The sequence below is a fragment of the Carya illinoinensis genome, chromosome 3 (assembly GCF_018687715.1).
Source record: "Carya illinoinensis cultivar Pawnee chromosome 3, C.illinoinensisPawnee_v1, whole genome shotgun sequence".
In the NCBI taxonomy this organism is placed as follows: domain Eukaryota; kingdom Viridiplantae; phylum Streptophyta; class Magnoliopsida; order Fagales; family Juglandaceae; genus Carya; species Carya illinoinensis.
Window position 1 is genome coordinate 40,206,118 of NC_056754.1, and position 24,224 is coordinate 40,230,341.

Below are 24,224 nucleotides of genomic sequence, written 5' to 3' on the forward strand. Positions count from 1 at the left end.
TTATGAAAAGACAAAAAAAAAAAAAAAACAGATATAGCCCGGAACCTGTCTAGGTTCTAGCCTAGCTCATAACCCAGGCTAACCCGATTCGGAACCTAGCCCGAGTTTGAAATCCGGATACTCGTTCCGGAATCTAGATGGACACTCTTAGCTACTTTAGTCATGTCTAAGTAGAGAAGCCACCTCGAGTTGCCTCTTCTTACCTTTTTTGCTCATAAAAACTGTCGAAAACTAATATGAAATACCATTTTAGAACTAAGCCGTTTCAAGCTTAAGTTTGTGTTCCGTTTCTAATTTTATTTTGCTTCATTTGACCAGATTTAGACCGCATGAAGAGGAGGTGATTCAGTGAGCAAACCCAAGGCTTACATATTGTCTCATATAAGAAATTACTCGCGCATGGGGTTTATGGCATGAGGTCGTGCAAGGAACGATGTGAATTTTTACTGTTGAGACACCGTTCCGTGTACAACCCAGTGCATATATCAACGTTCATCTTATATTTCAGCTGTTTAAGGCACACCAAGAGACTTTTGTAAATTGAAATCACCGTTTCATATCTGTGTCCTTCATGTAATGATCAATTCCTCGAACTACAATATCTCAATTATTTGCTTTTACCTATAATGAATTATCATTCAATTATAGAATATAGTATCGAGAAAACATAATTCGAACAAAATTGATCTTACATTGCCTTTTGGATTTCCAATCCGTATGCTACAATCTCAACATGGAGTGTTTCTATCTATCTGCTCACGTGATGTATACAATGAGAGTTCTCTCACAAGACGCATTCCAAAGTGAAACTTATGCAGACATACACATCGCTTTCCTGATTGAAAATTTGCCTTGTATTAACCGTTTTGTATTTACAAACTGTACACCGCAATCAATACCCTCTCGTGCAGCATCAGAAACAACCCCATGGGAATTGGGCATTAGCTTTCAATTTCTTTAGTTCTCTTCCGGTTTGCTGTTTGCATTTGTCTATCTTTTCCCTTTCTCCACGGCAGCCCACATAGGTATTAACAACATTAAGTGCAACACAACAATCTTCACCAGCACGTTTTCCCTCACTCCATACTTTTCATTTTCTCCTGCAGAGGCTGTCTTGGATAGAGAATTATTGCCAAACCTAGAGCAAATGCAAAACCAACCACTCCGCTAAATGGTTGGAATGGATGAATCCCAGTTACCCAAAGAGGAAAGTTGAGCTTGTAAGTTAGAAATCCACCCTTTTGTAAAACAAAACTTGAAGCCATTATCCCTGCACGCAACCCAATTGGAACGGAGAGACTGCCTTCACTTCTTTGATATGCACCTGCCAAACCCAAAGATAAAAGCCATAGCCCGGGTATAGCCTGTGGAGACCTGAAATCCCATCCAAACCAAGACACATTACATTTTGAATGCGTACGGTTAGCAGACTGAGAATCGTAACCCTCCAAAACGGAAAAAAACAATTTCATGCTTGCTAGGGCACTATAGCATAAACATTTGCACAAATTATTTCAGTAATATCTAGATATAGGGTGATACCACAAGAAAGGAAAGTTTCAGAAGACATGCTTTGAGCCAATATTTGTTTAGAAATTAAGATACTAAAAGCTAAACCTATGTGATTGTTGCAACCTAAACCAGACAGCTAACACAAGCAGAGGCAAATGAAAACAAAAGAAACCAAATGATAGAAGGCAGCAAGATGTCATTTGGCATATCAAGAATATACCTTTGGCATAAAGAAAATGCGAGCCCTGAGATGATAATTCCTTGATGATGTCCAAGATCCACTGCAATTTCTTTAGGCAGCCATGACCTGAAAAGCAATTCTTCCACTGTTGCAACACTGGTGGCAATAAAAAGTCCTTGACCAGCAAGCATGAGTATTTTCCCATATAATTTAAACCATCTCATGACATCAGAAGGAGATGGAGTAGGAGGCCATGAGAGATGCAAACAACCAAGTAATGCATTTACGGAATGTATTGATAGAACAAGGATGATTCCTCCAATCAAACCCTTCAAAAAGTTATGGATCTGCAAGCACGGAGCTCAATATTAGCAAATTTTGTCCTAGATACACAACACCAGACAATTTATGCCACCTCGAAGACGATAGAATTAACAGGATATTTAAGAATGAAAGAAGAAACGCAAATGCATTTGTAGCTGAATGAATCATACATAGAAAATAATGGGGAAGAATTTCAATCACAAAAAAGATTGTAGGGTTGTGCTTTTTTTGTCCACGATAGAAGAGAGAAAGGGGAGGGGGGAGGACATTAAAACTGGGTTACATGAGAAACTCGAGGTAGATAACACTCCTCCGAGGTCCACTATCTAGTTGATTGTGTTCCCTAGATCTGCACAATACTTTCTCCCTATAATATCTAGGCCTATCCAGAACTCCTCTGACAGCTCATAATGTTTTTTGACTGAAAAAATAAATCAAAACATATACCCCTCAATATAGCAAGTAAATGATACTGCATCAGGTTTTTGCCTGACAAATCTAGCCCGAACGCATACCTTTTGTGATGTCAAGTCCAGCCCATATTGTTCAAGTGGATCTTCATACCCACGTATTCTTCTGCCCCATATCATAACAAGTATCATAATGGCAGCATAAAGGCCAATAATGCAAACAAACTCAGCTATTCCAGAGTAAGTATTTGTTGTCCAGGCTTGCACCAGTGTTGGAAGTAAAGGAACAGCAACCGGTGACCATAAAACAAGAACCATGCCTACAAACCCAAGAATCCTAGGGAAAGAAACCAAGATAGTTAAGTTAACAAATAAATAATGAGCACAGGATACAAGCGCCCCCAAAAAAAGAAATGCTTGAAGGACCAAACAGCTATAAACAGATTCTAATGGAAGAAAACTGCAATTTGTGGAGCATGTACAAGACAGCTATAAAAAGATTCTAATGGAAGAAAACTGCAATTTGTGGACCAAACAGCTATAAAGAAGCTCAGAATTTTGCATCTTCAAGAAATCATGCAATCTGTTTAACATCAAACACATGCGTACATGAGCTTAAAGCAACTATTTTATATTGCCTTTGTCAGAATATAAATCCAGACTGATTTAGAACTCAAAAAAATGCCTTAGTTTTAAACTATGAGGGCACTTATTTCATTTCCTAGATTTTCCCTTCACACTAGTGTCACTACAGCAGAGACACTCGGACTGCAAAACATAAAAAGTGTAGGATCAGCGAGAAGGAACATATACTTCAGGAAGAAGTGACAAAATTAAGCAATACACCACTTACATGGGAACATATGTACCTACCTTTCCAACTTTCCAATAAAACAACCTATTATTCCATTATATTTATTCCCTGCAACAGAGCCTAACCAAATCATTAAGAGTTGGACATGTGATTACTTTTCACCATCTGGCCCATCATGCATCCTATCTTCTCTTTACAAAGAGTAATTATTAGCGACAGATCACTCAACAACCACAGTGGACCCAATAGGAAAGCACATAAGAAGAAATAAGATTAAGAAGAGTCAATTCGCATGGTCATGTTGCAGAAGCAGATAGCTGAATCAAGCTTTTAATCAGATCTCAAGAGCAAATTACTGAAGTTACACTTCTATTTAAAAAATTACCTCTCAAATATTTGACCTCCTATCTAGATCAGATAAGCACAAATTAGTTTTACTCTAGAACTTGATTATGGACAACATATCTGCTAAATGGTTTAAAAGGACAATAATACGGATTATGATCAAAACATAGCCAGGATATCTGCTGAAATTGTCAGAATCCATAATACATGTTTGATGAAAATCATCACTGGGACTGTAACCTTCCCAATGATGTAATATTTTCCAACTTAGATTCAATCCACATTCTCTGATTGAATGGAGAGATGGTCGACTTTGACATTAAAAAATTTAAATTACCTCTGAAACAAGGGTCGTTCAGCTATATGAAGAAACGAGATAAGTTTGTCAGTCAAACTCATTGCACCACGTATGCCACCCCAGAGTAAAGCTAGTTTGCCAACAAGCTTCAACAAGCCACCTTTTTGACCCAAATCTGCTAACATGGCAACAAGCCTATTTGATGTTGGAAAGAAAAGAGTCAATTAAGTGAAACTCATACAAGAGCAGATAAATCTAAACAAAGAATATTTGTCATGGGTTAAGACCTTTCTTGATCCACTCCACCATCTTTCATTGGTACCACTGGACCAGCAACTGACATAGCTTTCTCAGCAAGGCATGTGACCATGTTATCCTGGCTCTTTTCAGATACCGACCCCTCAACATTTTCAGGCTCCTGATGATGATTAGCTTTCACCTTGAAGTACTCTGATGAAGTTTCAGCAGTTTCATTGCCTTTGTACAAACCCTTTGCGTTCATACATATCAAAATACACCAATAAAAAGGTCAGCTCATTATATTCTAAAGGCAATCAAAAGTTTAAAATGAAAAAGGTAAATTAGATTTTTTAATGTCTAAGTCCATCTCTCTGTAAGATGGTTCCCCTATGTCTTATGCGGTGTATTTGGCTTAAAAGGAACGGCCGTAGTTTTAAAGATAGAGAACGCTTATTGGGAGAGATTAGAGATTTTTTCTTCCATACATTATTACTTTGCGCATCTGCTATTGTACTTAATGGGGCTTGTTTTCATGATTTCATGTGGCTTTTTCTATCTCCTAGCTTGTAATTATGTGTTCTCTCTTGTATACTTCCTGTGTACTTGGGCTATGCCAAGTACTTTGTTTCATAAAATTTCTTTTTACCTATCAAAGAAGGAAAAAAAAAAGAAAAAGAAAAAAAAAGAAACACTCAAGGAAATGAAAAGAGGAAAAAACCATCAACAAACAAATATATCAAAGTGGCTTCTCAATGTCAAACTAAAGGATGAAAACTAGGGAGAAAGTGCAAATATTATTTTTCCTTTTAAAATGCAAAGTGGATCTGCTATGCTTGAGGAAAATGTACATGTCAAAACTTCACATGCCTGGAGTACAAACTCCAAGCATGATTGATGTGACAGAGACATCACCTAGAGCTCCAAAGATTGATACAAGCATACTTTCATACAAGTTTAAAGAGCGAAGGAATAACAATATCATCAAAAGAGACATAACTCTTACCTGCTGGCTAACCAGTAAAGCAGAAGCCCCTAGTGCAGCCGTTACAGCGCCAACCATGACAGTATGATTGTTTGAGTTTTTCAATTCATCCTTTTCCACTTCTCTGTTTACTGAACTGCCCAAACTAGTTTTATGACTAGATTTAGCAAACGGCTTTTTATCAATCTCTGCGACACTAACCTTACTATGAGTTTTTACCCCCAAGTTATTGCCTTGCACATGGGTCAGAACTTCTCTCTGATTATTTTCTTTTACTGTAGCCACATTGAAAGATTTTCTTAAGGCAGCTAAGCTAGACCCTACAATAACACCAATAGGAAGCACTCTTCTCAAGTAGCTGGTGTCCCGAGCAGCAGATGAAATGGCTCTAATGATATGCTTTCCAGGAAGAGTCCCAAGCTTTCCTGAAGTACAGCGAATAGGTGTTTCTACACACCGAATATGCTCCTCATGTCCAACAACCAATGACGCAGCATTTGCCACAACTTCCAAATCTCTAGCAAGCCTGGGTTTTATTTCTTTCATGTCAATTGCGCCTAGTCTACGACCAACTTCAACTTTCAACGAATCCATAACAATATTTTTCACAAATTGCATCAACTCCACTAATTTATCATTACTAATTTCAACTTTGTTATTCGTAGGGTCTGATGTTTCATATTCCGCAACTGGTTCCTGTTGCTTTTCAGTATGAAATATGACATAGGATGGTTCAATAAAATTTTCTGAATCATTTAACTTCACAGGTGAGGGCGCGTCAAACTTATTCTCATCAACATCGCCATTGGAGATCCCAATATTTTCTGGTTGTTCCAACAGCTTCCATTGACCTTCTTCTGGAAAATAGTCAAGCAAGAGAGCAGCTGTTGAATCCAAGTCAAGTGATTTTGAATGCTTCTTTGCAACAAGATGTTTGCGCAAGTATTTGTTGTCAAAAGCTGTCCCATATGGATTTGCAGTTATGTACATTGGATTATTAGTTACACGTCTAAGCTTGTCTGTCTTATCAGCCAGAAGTTTACTACCAACTAATTGATCCTTATTTTTGGTTTTGCCCATCCTCACATGGATATTGTTCTTAATACCCTGAGATATATCCATACTTTTCCCATTAGAAGAACTGAGGTATTGCATGGTTTCCTCCTCTATGCTTCCAATTCTTGGTACATGGGGTAACTGAATGCCAACATGGTGATTATACACAGGACGATCACCCAAAGTATCAGACTGCATGCTCTGTTCACTCTCATTTTCTTCTTTCTCTTCCAACTTCGGATTGCCAGCAGCATTATCTGTCTCAGTAACAGAGTCTTCAACATCATTCCTATCCTGGACTCCATTTTCCTCATCTGAACCCTCCTCCAACTGATTTAGCATATTTTCTAGTACACCAAAAACACTGTTAACAGCCACTTGTGTGGAATCATCCATCCCTGTTAAAGTATCCAATGCTTGGGATACACTGAAGGTAGGGGGACTAGGATCACCCAAGATAACCTTAGTCTGATCCTGAACAGGCTGCATACTTTTGTTTTCCTTCTTCTGATTATCATTATCTTCCGTTTCCATGACTTGGGCCTCAGAGGAGGACCCAAGAGATAATTCTTCTACACTGGCTGATGCCACCTTACTTCGGTCAGTTGAAGAATCTGCAGTTTTCTCTTCAGTTTTATTATTATCATTTTCCTCTCTTGTCTCTAATTGAGCTGTTCCACTGTCCTTATCTTTTTGCTCATTAATTGTTTCTTCCTTGCTGCCACCTGCCTTATCAGTCTGACTGGGAAAATTAGGGTTAACACCTGTTTCTGATCCCTTCTCACCATAGTCAAGAGATGGAGCAGGATTTTCTTTGTAGAATTCAGCAGATTCATCATCATTCCCCAGTTCATTGCTGTCTTTCCTAACGGAATCAGATATATCAACTCCATCACCACCTGTTGATTGAAACTGACCCAAATTTACAGATCTTTGTGATTTCTCCTCAGAGAGATCTGATTCAGGTTCTACAGTAGGTTTTTCTGAGCCAGGTTGTGTGTAAGTTGAGCAATCTGTCACTTCATCAGCCTGCTTTATCTGGTCTGAAGAATTGTGGTCTTTTTCAATACCTTCTGCACCAGATAATCTTCTTACTTTCTCTTGGATATTTGATTTTAATCCTGATGGAACATCCGGAATCTGAACAGCATCACGGAGTCCATCAAATTTTAAGTGTGTGCCTTGGGCCTGCAAAATTCCAGTTGCAGCAGCTGTAAGCTTTCCACGAACATCTTCTGGCACAGCATCTTGCAAAGCTTGTAGAAGTGTCTCTCCTTGATTCACAGCAGTCAAGACCTGGGTATAATTACTAGGTAAGTGTAAAGTGTTATAAAAGAACTATTGCAAGCAATTGGGTGACTATTAATGCAGGCCAGAAGCGATGAATCTAATCTAGTGCTCCCTACCAACAATCACAAGAAGCCAAAGAGAACCACAAAATGATAGAAAATGAAATGCATAATATCAATGGCTTGTTTTGATTTCAACAAAAGCTTTTGGGAAATGCGTCCAGATGTATTGGTTGTGATTTATTTTTAGTTTTGATTTTTATTTGTTTCTGTTATTATATATTTTTAAAATGGTTTCAACTATGATCAACTGTCATCAATACCATCAATATACCCAATAAAATCTTGCCAACTGCACTAGATCTACACACACACACACATTAAAAAAATAAAATAAAATAAAATAAAAGGTTAAAAAAGGGACAAAATATTAAGATACCCAATAAAATCTTGCCAAGTGTCCACCTCACTAAAAATAGCCCCCAAAAATTAAAAGATATAAAAGTGCTCATGGGAAGAGGAGGTGCCCCTCCACACGGTCAGTGTAGGGCCCAGGAGTGCTGGATTTTTATTTCGCGTCCCCTCGGGGCCCTGGGGGGGGGGGGGGGGGGGGGGATTTCCCCTACACCATGCAAGGCGGTGGAACCCAACCTGAGGTGGAGGAGATCCACCCCCTCTATGTGATAGATCCCCTTTGTGCCACTCTCTCTCTCTCTCTCTCTCTCTCTCTCTCTCTCTCATGTTTGGCGAACACATTTTTTGCAAATCAAGTTTTGAAAACAGTTTCAAAACAACATACCAAACATGCACCAAGTAGCTCATAGCAAAACTTGGAAGCCAAGTAAGTTTTAATTGACTCCAATAATTTCATGTGGCTCTTGAATTACGTTGAGGCCTTATGGAAGATGATTCCAATTTGCATTATGTGATGTGTGTGGCAGAAGCGCATGAACGGAAGTTCGAGGACAAAGAGATCGATGGAGGAGCTGAAAGCTTTCTTTTTTAGAACTCTTTGTACTTGGGCCATTGCCGAAAATTTTAATGGCCAAGATTTACATGATTTCCTTATTTCTATTGCTCCTACGTAGTTAGGACATTCTTTGTACTGAACGTGGCTTTTGCCTATTCTTTTATCAATATACTTCTTACTTCTCTTAAAAAAAAAAAAAAAAACTCCCCTTCCATAGGTGTAGACAAAACCCTATTAATAATTGAGTCTAACCATGGCAATGCAGATTGGAAGTCATAGTGGTCAAAAGGCAGATTTTGGATGAGCTGTACACTACATCCTGGACTTGAGTCCACACTATGGGTTCTGCTAGATTACCTGATACAAGATATTGGCAGGTGGCGTGTATTTGGGGTTTACTCCTGAAGGGTGGGTTTGAAGGGCCCTACCTTGGTGAGGTTCCATGTCATAAAAAAGGATGGAATGCCATTTATCGAAAGACATCTAATATTCCACTATAGTTGAAAGGGCCAATGTTTTACACATATACATTAATGAGAAAGCATGGTAATGAAAAGATTGCTGATTGACATTTCAAGCAGGAAATTATCTTGTTAAAATAAAAACTATTTAAATGACAATGCGAAATGCAATATCCAAAATGCTGTAAATCCAGATTACTTGGCCATTTTTCTCTTCACACATAAGGCAAATGATACAATACCAACATCAGTTTTTTCATACAAAACTGTCACCCTCAAGCCCTTTGGGCCCATAAGTTGGGAATTTTCGAAGTTAGGCCCATGGGCCCAACTATTTTAGGTTTATGTATTTATTGTATTGCATGTTTGTGAAATTTGATTGCTGTTTTGACTTTATTAATACTGAGAGATTCTTTTTCCTATAGTAAGTCATTTAGAGCTTGGTTTCAATGAGAAAACTGGCCTAAGGCAGCCCTTAAAAGTTTCCTAATCTGTCACAGCTGCATTGACTTGACAAAAACCCAGAAAATCACACCCTTTAGAGCCTGCCGGCACATAAGAATAAATTAGGAAAGTTTATGATTTATAGTTATGGAATATTACCTAGAAAACACCTAAAGCCAGAGCTGCAATAATTAGGAAATTCCTTATTAAGAGGCTACCCAGATCTTGAGGATCAAATAGGAAGATCTTCTTTTTATGACAGGAGTTGACCAGAGTTTCCAACACGTATATTAGAACATATTGATTGCCTAATTTGATTGTTTATTCCTCTATGAACATTTCGTGTGTTTAGTCACTGTTAGAATTGCCATGATTAATTGTGGATGTGCTGTGTGCTTACTTATATGTTGATGATTGATTCTCATGCTACGTAAGTGTTAATATGCATGGAGGTTTCAAAGTACAAACCTAATTTAGTTATGTTTACAGTATTATTTGCTATTTTTTGGGTCTTCAGCTCCTTTTTTTTTTTTTTTTTTATATTTTTGACGTCCTAGATAATGATGTTGATGTTGAGCAGATGGGCCAGAATGTCTGCGTTTTACAGAATTTCGAACTTCGCTAATAAGTGTCTTTACACATAGGATTAACTCTAAGTTTCACGTCATGAGATTGTTTTAAGTTTTCAAGACTTCAAAAGTCATGCTTTATGATTTCAGTAAAAATGAGGTAATCTATTATGTTGAGTCTCTTACTTGGCACATGTTATATAGTTTAGTAACACTCCTACGCTTACAGGAAGGGGTGTTTACAAGAACATTAGTACAATCCAAGTGGAATCATGACAAAATATCAAGTAAATCACAATTCTAGGCATTACCTTCTCTTTCTTCTCTCCTGTCAAGGTACCTGGCATGGTTATATCAAGCATAGTCATAACAACTTGTGCTGTTTGTAGCACTTGACCTCTTTCACCGTCTGATGAACTGACTCCCTCCTCTATAATGAATTCTCCATCAACTGAGTTAACATGTTGCAAAGCACCATTTTCCACTTCTTGCACTCTCATGTCTTCAACTTCCAAATTTTCTTGTGAATCTCGTCGAGACCTCAAGTGGATGCTAGCGGCAGTATCACTCTCTTCTAGCATATTTTTTATTGGATCTACAGCATATCCGTTCAGAGAGTTTGATTCGGTGAGATTCAAGAGCCTGTCCATATCACCACTCTCATCAGATGCTCTAGCTTCAACAAGAGATAAGCCTTTTGAAGGGTTAATGGTAACATCCATATCTTTCAGGAGAGGATGGCGACCCTTCAGAAGTCCTAGTTCCACAGCTGTAAGCCACTGCATGTACCACACATCAGAATATCACTGAAAAGCATACAGGGTTAAGTTCAACCAAGTTTTCCAACTGGGGCTTTTTCCAGATGAAAAAAGAAAGCATTGCTATTGCCATTATCAACTAAACCTTCAGGAAAGTCAGAAGATCATATCAAGCACATTTGCTGTGATTGATAAGTTCGGAGCAGAAGAAAGTGTCAACTGTAAAAGCTTGTTCTTAATATCTAACAAATTTAACAAAATGCGTATGATTATTGTTCTTTTCTTCACAAAACTTAATATTTGGAATTTTAGAGACACTAAGCTTAGCAATTAAGGCTAAACTAAGTTTCTCGATCCCGATGAGCTTCGCCGGTGACCATTACCATTTCTAGATTTTATTCAACCATGGTCAGAGGTGTAAGTTTTTAAGGATGGGATATTCGAAGGTTGTGCTCTTTGAAACAAAAATATTTGAGATTTCAGTTGAAGGTGGTTACTATATACGCATTATAGAGAGAGGGAGGAAGTAAGGTGACTAAAGAACCATTAGTGGGCAGACCAACTGCATCATGGGTTGCAAAAACTTTAGACAATGTTTTAGGTCAAATGGCGACAAGGAGTTCATGAGAACATCCAACTCAGGCAGCAGCGCTTTAGTTGCACAGAGATCCTCCAACGCATTTGGTAGATACTTGACTATAGTTGAGTACAGAGCTGGTTGGAGAAAGAACCTTATCATCATCCCTGAAGAAGTGGAAGGCAAGGCATGGAGGAAGATGGCTATGGAATTGTGTGGGCTATGTAGCAGTGCAGGCAAAAATGTAGCAAAGGGGTATGGAGGGGCTGAAACTTCCAAAAAGCTTATGAGCAAGGGCACATGTGGGGGATTGACATCTAAAACGTATGTAGAGGTTCTCATGCTCATTGCCAGTCACCAACAATGGCATCCGAAAATTTGAGGAGAAATCACGACAAGAAGGGATGCACAACAAAAGTAAGAAGGACAGTACGGGTATTTCTATGGCTTTTTTCCAAACTTGTTGCGAAGTGATCAAATAAGATATAGTGGGGGTATTTCTTGAGTTTCATGAAAATGGTATGTTCGAAGAGGGCCTCGGTGCAACATTTATTGCTCTCATTCCAAAAAAATCTTGCGTTGTAGAAGTAAAATATTATTACCCTATTAGCTTGGTGAGCGGAGTTTACAAGATCCTTTCGAAAGTCTTGGCAAATAGATTGAGCACGATGGTTGAGAAATTAATCTCAAAATGCCTTGCCCGAGGTAGGCAAATTCTTGATTCGGTAATTGCCAATGAATGTTTGGATAGTAGACTAGAGTCAGAAGTGTCGAGGCTCTTGTGTATGCTTGACATGGAGTAAAAGGCCTATGACCGTGATTATTGGAGATTTTTTGCTCTACATGCTTGAGAGATGTGGGTTTGGTTTGAAATGGTGTTCTTGGATTAAACAGTGTATCTCTACTGTTTGTTTTTGGGTATGGTGAATGGCACACCAAAGGGCTTTTTCAAAAGCTCACGAGTATTGAGACAAGGTGACCCTCTATCTTCACTACTTTTGTTTTTGTAATGCAAGCTTTTAGCAAGATGATTCCAGCTATTGCAAAGGGTGGGTTCTTCTCCGGATTCTTAGTAGGGGAGGCAAATACTGGCTCACTTCACATATCTCACCTTTTATTTGTTGATGATACTCTCATCTTTTGTGGCACTAGTCATGATCAAATTCGATCTTTGAGGACACTCCTTTTGTGCTTTGAAGCTACTTCAGGGCTAAAGGTGAACTGAGCTAAATTAGAAGTAGTCTTACTGGAAATGTTCCAAATGTGGAGAGCATGGCTAACATTCTGGAATGCAAGATATCCTAGTTTCCAATGAAATACTTGGGCCTTTGTTTGGGTGCCCCATTCAAATCAAAATCGATTTGGGATTATGCACTAGAAAAAACTAAAGAGGAAATTGGCTATAGTTGGAATAAGGTGTCTTTATGTAGAGGTGGTAGGGTCAGTTTCTCTCACTCTTTTCAACTTCAATGGGATTACTTGTTGGCGGAGATGAATGATGAATTTAAATTCCACTTGGTAAAATGGTTCACGGTGTACTCCCTTATCCCAAAAGGAGGATTGGGTATTCGGAACTTGCAAGCTTTTAACAATGCTTTGCTTGGCAAATAGCTATCTAGATACCACAACAAACAGGGAGCATTATGGAGAGCCATCATAGCATCAAAGTATGGTGAACCATGGGGAGGATGATGTTCGAATGACATAAGTGGGCTATATGGGATGGGACTATGGAACACATAAGAAGAGGATGAGACACGTATTCAAAAAATATCTGTTTTGAGGTAGGTAATGGGTCCAAAATTAAATTTTGGTATGATGTATAGTGTGGCAATAGGACACTCAAGGAAGCTTATCTAGAATTCTATGGCATAGTAAGAATGAAAGAAGCCTCAGTTGTGTACTCTAACCGTATAATGAGGGGAGATGAAGACAAGATCTTTTGGTGCCCTTCTAAGAAAGGGAAGTTCACAGTCCACTCCTACTATCTAGCCATGATTACATATAATACAAATCCATTCCCATGAAAGAGTATTTGGAAGGCAAAAGCAACGCTGAAGGCAAATTTATTTGTATGGACGGCTTCATTAGGGAAGATCTTTACAATAGAAAACTTACGGAAACGGCACATCATAGTCTGAATTGGTGTTGTATGTGCAAAAAGAGTGGAGAGTCTGCAGATCATCTATAACTTCATTGCGAGATTGCTACAACCTTGTGGAATGACTTCTTTGCTTGGATGAGATTAGTTTGGGTGATACTGAAAAGGGTAATCGATCTCCTAGCTACTTGGCAGGACATTCGATACAACCCTCAGATTGCAACAACGTGAAAGATGGTCCTAATTTGTCTATGGTGGTGTATTTGGAGGGAGAGGAATGCAAGAAACTTTGAAGATCGAGAGCAGTCAATGGATAAGTTTAGCAGTTGATTTTTCAATACTTTACTTCATTGGTTGATTGTAATTGATTTTAATGGCATGTATTTTCATGACTTGTATCGCTAAACTAGCATGCATAGGAAACGCTCTTGTATATGTCCTGTATACTCAGGCCTTTGTCTATTTCAATCTCAATAAAAATTTGTTTCTCGATAAAAAAATATCTAATAAGGTTTAAAATCAATAGGGGCTTGAAAATTTGAAGTAAAAAGCAGGTTACATCAATTTGAAAAGGAAAACGATAGCTACCTTAATGAGCAATACTATTGAACCCAAGGTTTCAAGCATCATATAACTCTATATCTGCTTTTGAATTTTGATGATAACAAATAAGTTCAAGCATAAAAGTGTTATGATCCTGAGGGTTAAAAGCTTAACCAAATAGTATTCAACAATCCTAGAGCTTTTGGATCAATGGTTAGGCTTTAACAATTGGTATCAGAGCAGGGACCATGTCACGAGTTCAAGTCACAGGGGAGGCAACCTATAGGCTGGATTAAAATGCCTTGGTACTATGCATGTGCATGGTGTTAAGTCATTGAATACTAATAGATGAGTCAAACCACCAAAAAATGAAAGGGCTACCACAGTGTCAGTGCCAATAGAGTGGGCCGCCGTGGATATCGGATTTGGAAGCATGGTAGACTGTTATGATTCTGAGGGTTAAAAGCTTAATCAAATTAGCATCCAACAACCCTAGGGCTTTTGGATCAATTTTTGGGTCTTTAACAAAAAGAATCTCAAGTTGTCCACAAAATGAAATCAAAGTCATCAACAAATCAAGCATGAGCAAGAAAGGGAACAAGCTTACAAATGAAGCTCTTGAGTATTTTTGTACATCTCTTTCAAAACCCGAAAAAGGTTTAAGGCTAAAAAAAAACTTTTCTCATGAGACATCAACTTGCATTTTTCACATATGCAAGATATGTTAATTTGATATTTGAAAGATGATTAATTTGTTATTTTTCACATGTGCATAATATGATTGAAAGTCTATAATTTGAAAATTTGAAGGATGATTGAATGTCATTCTTCACGTGCATGATATGTTTGAAATTTGAAAATTGAAAGATGATTGATTGTCATTTTAACATGCACATGATATATTGAAAATTTAAAAAGTGATTGATACTTTTTTTGACATATGCAAAAAGTAGAAACTTTTGTTTGAAATTTTTGAAATGTGATTGATGCTCTTTTTGACATATGCAAATGGTAAAAGCTTTTGTTTGAAATTTTTGAAAAGTGAATGGTTCTCCTTTTGACATATGCAAGAAGGTAGAAACTTTTGTTTGAAAATATTGAAAAATGAATGATGTTATTTTTTACAATTACAAAATGAAAAACTTATGTTTGAAATTTTTGAAAAATGAACAATGCTCATTTTTTACATTTGAATCTTTTTAAATTTAAAAAGGAAGTCTCATATGTCTATAAATAGCTCATTTGAGATCTTCAAATTCACACAACTACAAGCTTTACAACATTCATTCATCAAAAGTTTTCAATCTCTTTTTTCTAAGTATTGAGTCTTAACACTTGTTTATTTTGAGAGATATATACTTTGCGATGTACTGTTTTTGTTTCACTCATTCAGGAGTGTACTCTGATAACCTCCCCACTATCAACTCTTACATAAATAGTAATAGGGTGTGTGTAAATCTTGTAAATGTAGTAGCATTTCTACACAGGAAATAGTTGAATCACCACTCGTAAGGTAATTGTAAATGTAGAAAATTCTTTGAAGCAATGTTGCTCAAAGGTATAATAGGTTTTTATTTCCACCTAAAGAAGGGTGAATAGTGAATTTGAGATCATCAAGGCGTAGCTTGAGGTGGGGAAGTAAGTAGTGGGGCTAAACCTCATTAAAATACTGAGTTTTCATCTATCTTACCCTCTTTATATTTACTACTACTAAGTATCCTGTTCATATTTTATATTGTATATTTGATTTATAATTGTTAACTTTTTAAAACAAACCCAATTTGCCCCCTCTTGGTTTTGTCATCTGGGCAACAAATACAAACTTTACAAGAGAAGTATCTGCCCTGATCCCATAGGCATCAATAAGAAGCATTAAGTACATGCCTCAGCCCTAGAAGTATAAAGACTAAATGAAAGTCCCATATAAAAATAGGTATTGGCATTCAATAACTTCATATGATGTCCCCACCCCCCAATCCCAACCTAAAAGAGCAGAATTTTACAATTGCATATCACACAGTGTCTAGCATGTTGATAGCAACATTCACCAATAACTAAGTTCCAGATGGAAGGTCCATAATATCGTAATACTTCTCTACTTTCCATGTACAAAAGGATCAATATTGCTTTAGATAATATCATATTAAAGATTGAAAATGGGAAGTATGATTTCCAGATTATAGTTATTGCTGTTATTACCATCAGCCAGCCCATAAATTTATGGCATTGCAAGACAAGCTGAGAAATTTAGACAGCTCAATTAGAGACAAAATCATGAGCTGACCTGGACTGAGGGACTGAGGCTTCTAAAAAAGAGGGGAAAAAAAAATGCACGAGAAATCCATTGGTTAAACAAAGAAATCTATGCTTCATTGGATATCAAATATTAGCAAAATCTGAACTTCCTTATTGCAAGACTTCACTTCAGCACAAAATCAAATGTTTATCTACGGATCAACAAGATTCAATTAATGTGAAAAACAATCGTATGTTTGGATTTCAGAAAAGTCAAGGACATGGAAATGAAACTGAACTCAATGATCAACCAATAGCAAAGAACCCAGAAAAGATCATGTACTTAATCTCAACATGCTTTGTAGGATATATGCATACACAGTAATTAAGTCAAGACAGGTAATATTTAAAAGGGAAATTATAGAAATTTTATGTTATCAATTCACTGCAAAGAGCACCCTACTTTCGGTTAAGATACAAAGAAGGATTTTTATATATAGAAGATATGATGAAAATTAACAAGATTATACCTCAATCGTAAGATGCTGGCACCAGGACAGAGCAGATTTGCTACTTGCAACAATACTAGAAGGCATAGAAGAACAAAAGAGCAGACTTGTAAATGGATTTTCCGCTATCAAATCACGGGGAATAGATAATAGTGGCACCATCCCATCATCATTCTGATAAATTGACGGAATTTGAATGAGTTAGAACTTTCTCCTGCTTGGTGAGGTGGTGGTTATGAACTAAATAAATTCTCGACATTTTTTTTAATAAGATAAAAATTCCAGACATTTCAAATGGTAGACAAGCTAGTAAATATCATATGAAATAAATATGTTTCAACATTAGACAAATTTTGGAATTTTCAAGTAGCATGACCAAGGCTGCTGCTGAGGTAAAAACCTCAAGCAAGAAAAGGGTATTCCAAGAAAAGGGTATTCAAATGAAGTGATACAAGTATCTTTGATGACTTTGCACCTGGTGAAATATTAGGAACTTGGCAACTTCTTTTCATACCTTGTTTCATTGTTTCTAACAGAAATATCATCTCCAGACTTCCTGAGTTTTATCAGAATGGTATTATAATTATTATTATTATTATTTATTTCCCTACTTTTCTGTTTAACGGGAAACTTCTGTGAATTTAGCAAAGCTTGAAATTAAATTTCAAGTATGCCAGCAAAAGCTTTGGTTGATATAAGCATAGTATCTATATAGAGATTTTAAACAGTAAGGAAATACAAGACATGACTAAACTTGTACTTATCAAAAGAAAAAAAAAAAAAAAGACGACTAGTCTTGTACAAATATTAAAGCAAGATGGAACTAGAGTTAAAGACGTTTAACCTGTATATAAAGAACAGGAATCTTCACCTTCCCAACTGCATCTCTAGTGCTAGACTGTGAATAAAAATCTTCTAATGCATCAAACCCATAAGAAACCATGGATATTGATTTTTCAAAATCACGGACAGATGTTGCCAACAGAGCCTTCTCCACATTAAACCCTTTTGCTTTGCCTTGAAATAGCTCCTAGAAAAGTAGTAGTTGTTAAGCATAATTTACTACCATAAAGAGGTAATATTATGAATTCAAAATGGCTGAAACAATCTAAAGCATACCAAAACAATCATTCTGTTTATTCAAAGTTCAACACTGCAGAATGGAAGGGAATGAAGCAAAGAAGACAGAAGGCTGAAAGCAACCTTGTTAGATCTGAGAATATCTATTAGTCCACCAGTGAGCTTCTGATCAATAGCGAGGTGATGTGAAGAGGACCTTGTGGCCTCCTCTAAGTCAAAAGGATTGTCTATGCATGTAGCAGCTGAAAGTGGCGTTTTCTCTCCAGATTCTGCCAAGTACTTTGTCAACATATTTGCACCATATCCCCAGCCCACGGCCATCAATGTCGCACATGGTCTTGCCTCATTGATGAACTGTATAGCTGTGGAGATATCATCGCTGTCAGCAGCTGAAAATAACCTACAGAAAAATAAAATAGTAAAGAAGACCCTACTATCAGCTGTTGTTGACAGAAATGATCAAAAGAAACCCGGATAAGATAATTCTGCTGCCCGTGAATCTGAGCCTGACGCTGATTCAAGTTTACCGTGCCAACAAAAAAATTCAAGTGTGAAACTCAGTTCAAGATTACCAGTTCTCTAGAAGAACAATGAAACTTATTTATTGAACAAGCACCAATAGTTCTACCCAAACTTCATTGAGATCACATTCAAGTGAGCGAGCCATGACTCCCTACTCTAATCGATTAAAATTTAAAACCCATATCGACAATTGCAATAGCTCAAAAGAGCATTCCTATGCGACAAAAGCCAAGCAATTGACTCACGTCTCTCAACCCAAAGTAAAAACAGACTAATAGAAAGAACAAAAGACAGACGCTTACCGCGCCGTGGTGAGAGGCGAACCCGCACAACCCCTGGGGTTCATGACCACAGGAAAACAACCCCTCTGGAGCGCCTCGCAGACAAAGGACCTCACGTTGGTATCCATGCTGCCCTGTGGCGTCCCCGGCACGAGCAATAAGGTGGTGTCCAATCCCTGCTCCTCATTCAAGTCCAAGTTGGCCGGCCAATCCAAGGAAATCACACCCCCATCGTCGGTACTGACACACACTCTCTGATACGCCAACCACTCCTCTTCTTCCTCGGAACTCGCAAAAAGAATCTTCATCCTCCCCTTGTTGAGACTCACGAAATGCCTGTCCTCCTTCACCAGCTTCTCGTTGACGTCCTCCAACAGCTCGCTCCCGGAGAACGATATCGACGGGCATCGAAGGAAGACAAAACGGTTAAAGGTGGTCGGACTGGCGAAAAGAATCCACTCGCCGACATCATCGTTGGAGACGACCGGAGGGGGTTTAAACCGCGAGAGACGAAGAGAAAAGGCTGAGGCGAAACCGAGGGAGAGAGGAGCGAGGAAATCGAACGAGTTGAGGGAAGGGAATTGCGAGAAAAGGTCGTGAAAAAGGTCAGGGAAATTAAATTGGGATCGGAGGGAAAGACGGGAAGGAAAGGTTTTGAGCCTTCTTCTGCGACGGATGACGCGGAACTCAAGGAGTTGGAAACGGTGTCGTTTAGAGGAAGAGAAGAGGAGAGGATGGGGATTGGAGTGAAGCGGAGGAGAGACGAGAGTCATGGAAACGGTGTCCGTTGTCTGAGAGTCAGAGGTTGCTGTCCAAAAGTCTAGTTCGTTGGTGAACTTTTTTTTGAGTTCCCTCCCGCGGCTTGCAGTTGCTGAAGTACTAGATAGATGGGGGGAGTTTATACGAACAAAATGGGGGAGTTTAGACGAACAAAATAAAATAATAATAAAGAGAGCTAGCTAGTGAAAGCTCCAGAAAAAGGGGCTGGTGTGAGAGCAAAGCGGACGGTCGAGAATTTGCACAAATAATAATAATAATTATAAAAAAAATTGGATCCAAACTCTTAAGGTATCGTTTTTTCTTCCAATATGTGGTCTATCTTTCGAGTCCGAAAACGACACGCCTTTCATATCCCCACCCAACGTCTGTATAAAGACAAGGAGGGTATGACAGTCTAGGACAAGACATGAACCGACTTTCACCTCTGAACAAGGGAAATTGGTATTGGTCTTGACATCGTAAATATCAAATTTTGGATAAAAATCGAGATTTTGGTTAAAATCAAAGATATTGAAGAAACTAGTTCACATTACACTATTAATCTCAAAATTAAAATAATAATATAATATTATATATTTTAATAATAATTTTTTAAATATTTTTTTAACATTTTATAAATACACTCAACATATTAATTAAAAATTTAATTTTTACTTTAAATTATTATTTTTTAACTATTTTTTTCTTCAACCTAATTATCCAACGTAATATTTTTAAAATAAAATAATATTTTGGAGATGAAATTATTATAGTTCAAAACTCAAGTCATAGAGTTTTAACCACTCCAGTGCAAATAATTTTTGCTCTTCTTAGCTAAAATTTGAATAGGCACTAACATTTGACTAGACCAATGCTAATACTCTTAATGTATTTAGTTATAGCGATTTGTTAGGGCTGAACATTTAATACGGGTTTGGATGCACGTATGAGATACAAACTATCTCATTTGTTCTATACGGCTTATTTCGACTAGGTATCCAAATGGTCATCCTCAGTTTTATCTCGTCTCAAAAGTATTATAAACAATTGCAGTGAAAAGTGAAAAACACTGACACTGAACAGTAAAAACACTAATGGTGAGCAATGAAAAGGTTTTTCAAAAGTATGTATCTTTCTACCATTGAACTATGAACAATAAAAAATTTTGATAGTGAACAGTCTTCCTTTACTTTCTCATCCCATTTCAAATTTTTCGACCAACAACAAAAATTGGTGGGACCTACTATAAATATATATTTTACAAGATTTAAATATGTTTATTACTATTTTTTAATTAATAATAAATATTACTTTTTTAAGGGTCGTTCTACAGCTTCCAACCAGTTCTCCCGCTTGCAGTTTCCACTTGATGTGACATGCCATGTGGTTTTTTTAATTAAAAAAAAAACAATTCAATGGCTGCCTCATTTCCTCTTCAGAATTTGAAAACCCCTAGCCCCAATAAGCCTGCCCCTCATTTCCTCTGGCTCCTCTGTTAGACCTTCGTCCGACACTGACATCTATTTCCAGTGCTGCCTTCTAGCTCTCCTCCATCCGACCTCCAATCCAAGAGGTAGATTTCTTTTCCTCTTCCTCAAATCAAATAGGGTTATATCTATAAATTTATTTTGATAAATATGTAGGATAATCCTTTTCGGTGGTCGTAGCAATGGCTATAGCTTTTGCTTTGTAAATTTAGGCAATAAAAAGCTAGCACCTTGTAATATTGTATGCCTTAATATTAAATAATACTTGCATAATCAATCAGTGTGAATGTTTGAGTTTTAAATGGTTGCCTTATGTTTATTCTTTCTAAAGTGCTCTTTCATTCCTATATTCAGAAACCAACCAAAGAAGTTGTTAGTAAGACGAAGACATACAATACAGAGTAATGCTGATGCCATTGATTGTGCTGGGTAAATTTTTATTTTATTTAATGTTGGAACAAGGGTAATCAGATGCATTTGTTTAGATTAATTTTTAAAAAATGGGGGGTTCATTTATTTATTTGTTATCTTTTGTTTTTGTTTTTGTTTTGTTTTCTTGATGCTTAGCTGGGTTTGAAGGGTAAGGTGACGAAGAAAATGATGTTCCTACCAAATTGTGTGCATGGGCCTATTGATTTGATTATTGGGTAAAGTGCACAATGAAATAGAATTTTGTTAGTTTTCTGGCATCACCTTGGTTTTTTTTTTTTTTTTTTTTTTTTCATTTGTTTTGTTTTTCAAATGGTGTAAGTTTGTCAATCTTGGTGGCTTAGGGAATCAGATCTCAAAGTTGCTTTTATATAAATTTTGGGTTACCTTCTAAAATAGTTTGTATAAAATTATTTGTGCAATTTTAAGGTATATAAATTTTGTGCAAACCTTTTGAGAAGAAATGAGATTCAATTATGTTTATATCTAGTATTACTCGTTAAATAGTGAAAGAATTAAGTAGCTATAACTCAAGATGTTAGGATTGCCCAGATCTCTATATTTGACTACCTTTTCGATTCTTTTTTCAAACTACATTATGATATTTTTTTTTCTTTTTTTGCTTGTTCTTCCATATACAATCCAACTACTTTGTTTTCAAATGTGTTGTATCTTTGTAGACAATTCGAATGTTGGATGAACAATAGATGCCGACATAGAACATTCAAATAATGAGTGTGATGAGGTAAGAATTGATAAGGAGATTGAATGTGATGAAAATATTGGAGAACTTACTGTTGGAATGAAATTTTCATCTATAGAAGAAGTTTAGTCTTACTATATGAAGTATGGTAAGCAGAAGGGGTTTAGGGTGTCTAAAAAGAATTCTAGATAGGATGACGATAGGAATGTCAGATGGTTTCACTTAGCATGTGCGTGAGAAAGCACATCAAAGAGTAAGACTGCTGATGTTATGAAACCAAGATAGGGTGTATGGCTAGGATTAACGCGATACTGAATAATGAAGGTGGATATATTCTATCTAAAGTGACCTTGGATCACACACATGTTTGTAGTCCGAGAAATGCAAGACATTTCAGATGCTTTAAGAAGGTTGATGTTTATGTGGCTAAGAGACTTGAAATAAATGAGGAGGCAGGAATAAGGCTGTCCAAAAATTTCAAGGCAGTGGTTGTTGAGACGGTAGATTACTAGAATGTGCCAATCGGGAAGGAGTATCAAAACTACATTGACAAAGCATGACAACTTTACCTTGGGGTTGGGGGTGCTGTAACTCTATGTAACTATTTTCAAGATATGCAAACAAGAAATCTGGATTTTTATTATAAGATAGACGTTGACAGTGAGATGCGGTTAAAGAATGTGTTTTGGGTAGACACACGTAGTAGAACTGCGTATGAATCATTCGGGGATTGATTACATTTGACATAACATATTTGACTAATGCGTATGGGATGACTTTTGCACCGTTTGTGGGTGTGAATTACTATGGGCAATCAATCCTATTCGGATGCAATCTTTTTGTTAAGTGCATTGCCACTTTTACAATTTTTTATGCGCCTCTTAAGACACAACTGATCAAGTATACACTACAAAGGCTCTTCGTATGGGATCGAGTGCTCCTATAATGCAGGTTGTCTCGACGTGAAATATCATATTTAGTTTTTCCATATTTTTTTTAGATGATAGTAGTGACTTTTTGTTCATTTATGTGCAATGGAGAGGATTGCATCTCTTGGACCAGAATAATTCTGAGAAATTAATTGTAAATAATGTAGTTTTGGTGATTGGAAGACGCCATGCTTTTGGAAGACAACTGGTTGATTTAGTATATTTGCTTCATTTTTCTTGTTCTTGTTTTTTAATGATGAGAGGGTCCAATGGTATATTTGCTTTATTTTTCTAATTGCTCCATATTTGTAATGAAACTATAGTTTTCTAGGAGGGACCAATGGTATATTTACTCTATTTTTATGATTGATTAATGAAGAAAGGGACCAATGTTCTAACCTCTATCACATCATCTTGTTGATTTTGTATATTTGCTCTGCTTGTTTAGACGAATTCACATGGTAATAATGGTAGCATGCAAATTAAGAAATATGCATGTTCCATGAATGAGAGGAGAGTTTAGAATGTGAGAGAAGAAAGAAAGTCAATTCTTTAACAATTGGCTTCTAGATTTTGAAACACAGTTGGCTTCTAGTCTTTGGAAGATCAACTATTCCCACTTGACTTCCAGGTTCAGTAATTGGTTGATTTGAGCCAAAATTACTTTCACCCCAAATATTAAAGCTCATTAGCAAGCAATAATAGAGACGCATGCAATGAGACATGCTACTTTGTACTCCAAAATTCATGCATTAACACGGTTCATTGGACACATCTTAATATCCTACTAACAGCATACAAAAATACAGTTCTTTATATTTATATTACAACCCTTCTTGCAGAAGCAGAGTCACCATCCAATTAGTGTAGACGAAGTTCTCAAAATACATCCTTTAATTTTTACTATTACAAAAAGTAACCAACCAACCAACCAAGCAAAGTCACCATACAAAAACATGATTCTTCATATTTATATTACAGCCCTTGTTCCAGAAGCAGAGCTTTTTACTAACTAAACATTCCTTACAATTTTACTTGTCCTCCCTTGAAAATTAAGCTAAAATGCAAAATTAAGCTAAAATATATTACATCTTATTTTCTCAAAATTTCCCAAAAAGAATGCCTAAATAAAGTATTCACGACATTGAAATTACTAAAACAACATTGAACCTCTTAAATTTTCTATTACATCTCTCAGTCTTTATTTCTAATCAATGTTAAGTTGTTTGGATATCCATCAATGTTTTGAGTTTTGTACCGTACCAGCTGGTATTTCTCGTACCAAAATAATGAATGGTATAGAAAATATATTTGTTTCGTATCAGGTCAAATACTGACCGTATCGTTATTAGCCAAAATTGGTGAATTTTTGTAATTAATGAAAAATTCTGGATTTTTTTATAATTTTCACTCCAA

The 24,224-nt window shown here is 36.8% G+C and overlaps 1 protein-coding gene across 5 annotated transcripts; it reads right to left on the reverse strand.

The window, feature by feature from the left end:
• Positions 1-671: 671 nt before the first annotated feature.
• On the reverse strand, positions 672-19,421 carry LOC122304229. Of its 5 annotated transcripts, none has more exons than XM_043116361.1 (11): positions 18,523-19,417; positions 17,822-18,098; positions 17,463-17,648; positions 16,640-16,792; positions 10,207-10,674; positions 5,128-7,458; positions 4,172-4,374; positions 3,924-4,079; positions 2,533-2,764; positions 1,733-2,040; positions 672-1,374 (listed from the first exon to the last, which is right to left on the reverse strand). In XM_043116361.1, the coding sequence occupies exons 1-11, from the start codon at positions 19,272-19,274 to the stop codon at positions 1,077-1,079; spliced, it is 5,364 nt and encodes a 1,787-aa protein (XP_042972295.1). In that variant the 5' UTR covers positions 19,275-19,417; the 3' UTR covers positions 672-1,076. The 5 variants fall into 5 exon arrangements, with proteins under 5 accessions (XP_042972295.1, XP_042972297.1, XP_042972296.1 ...); XM_043116363.1 differs by having other exon boundaries at positions 17,822-18,060; positions 18,523-18,660; XM_043116362.1 differs by lacking the exon at positions 10,207-10,674.
• Between the last annotated feature and the right edge of the window lie 4,803 nt (positions 19,422-24,224).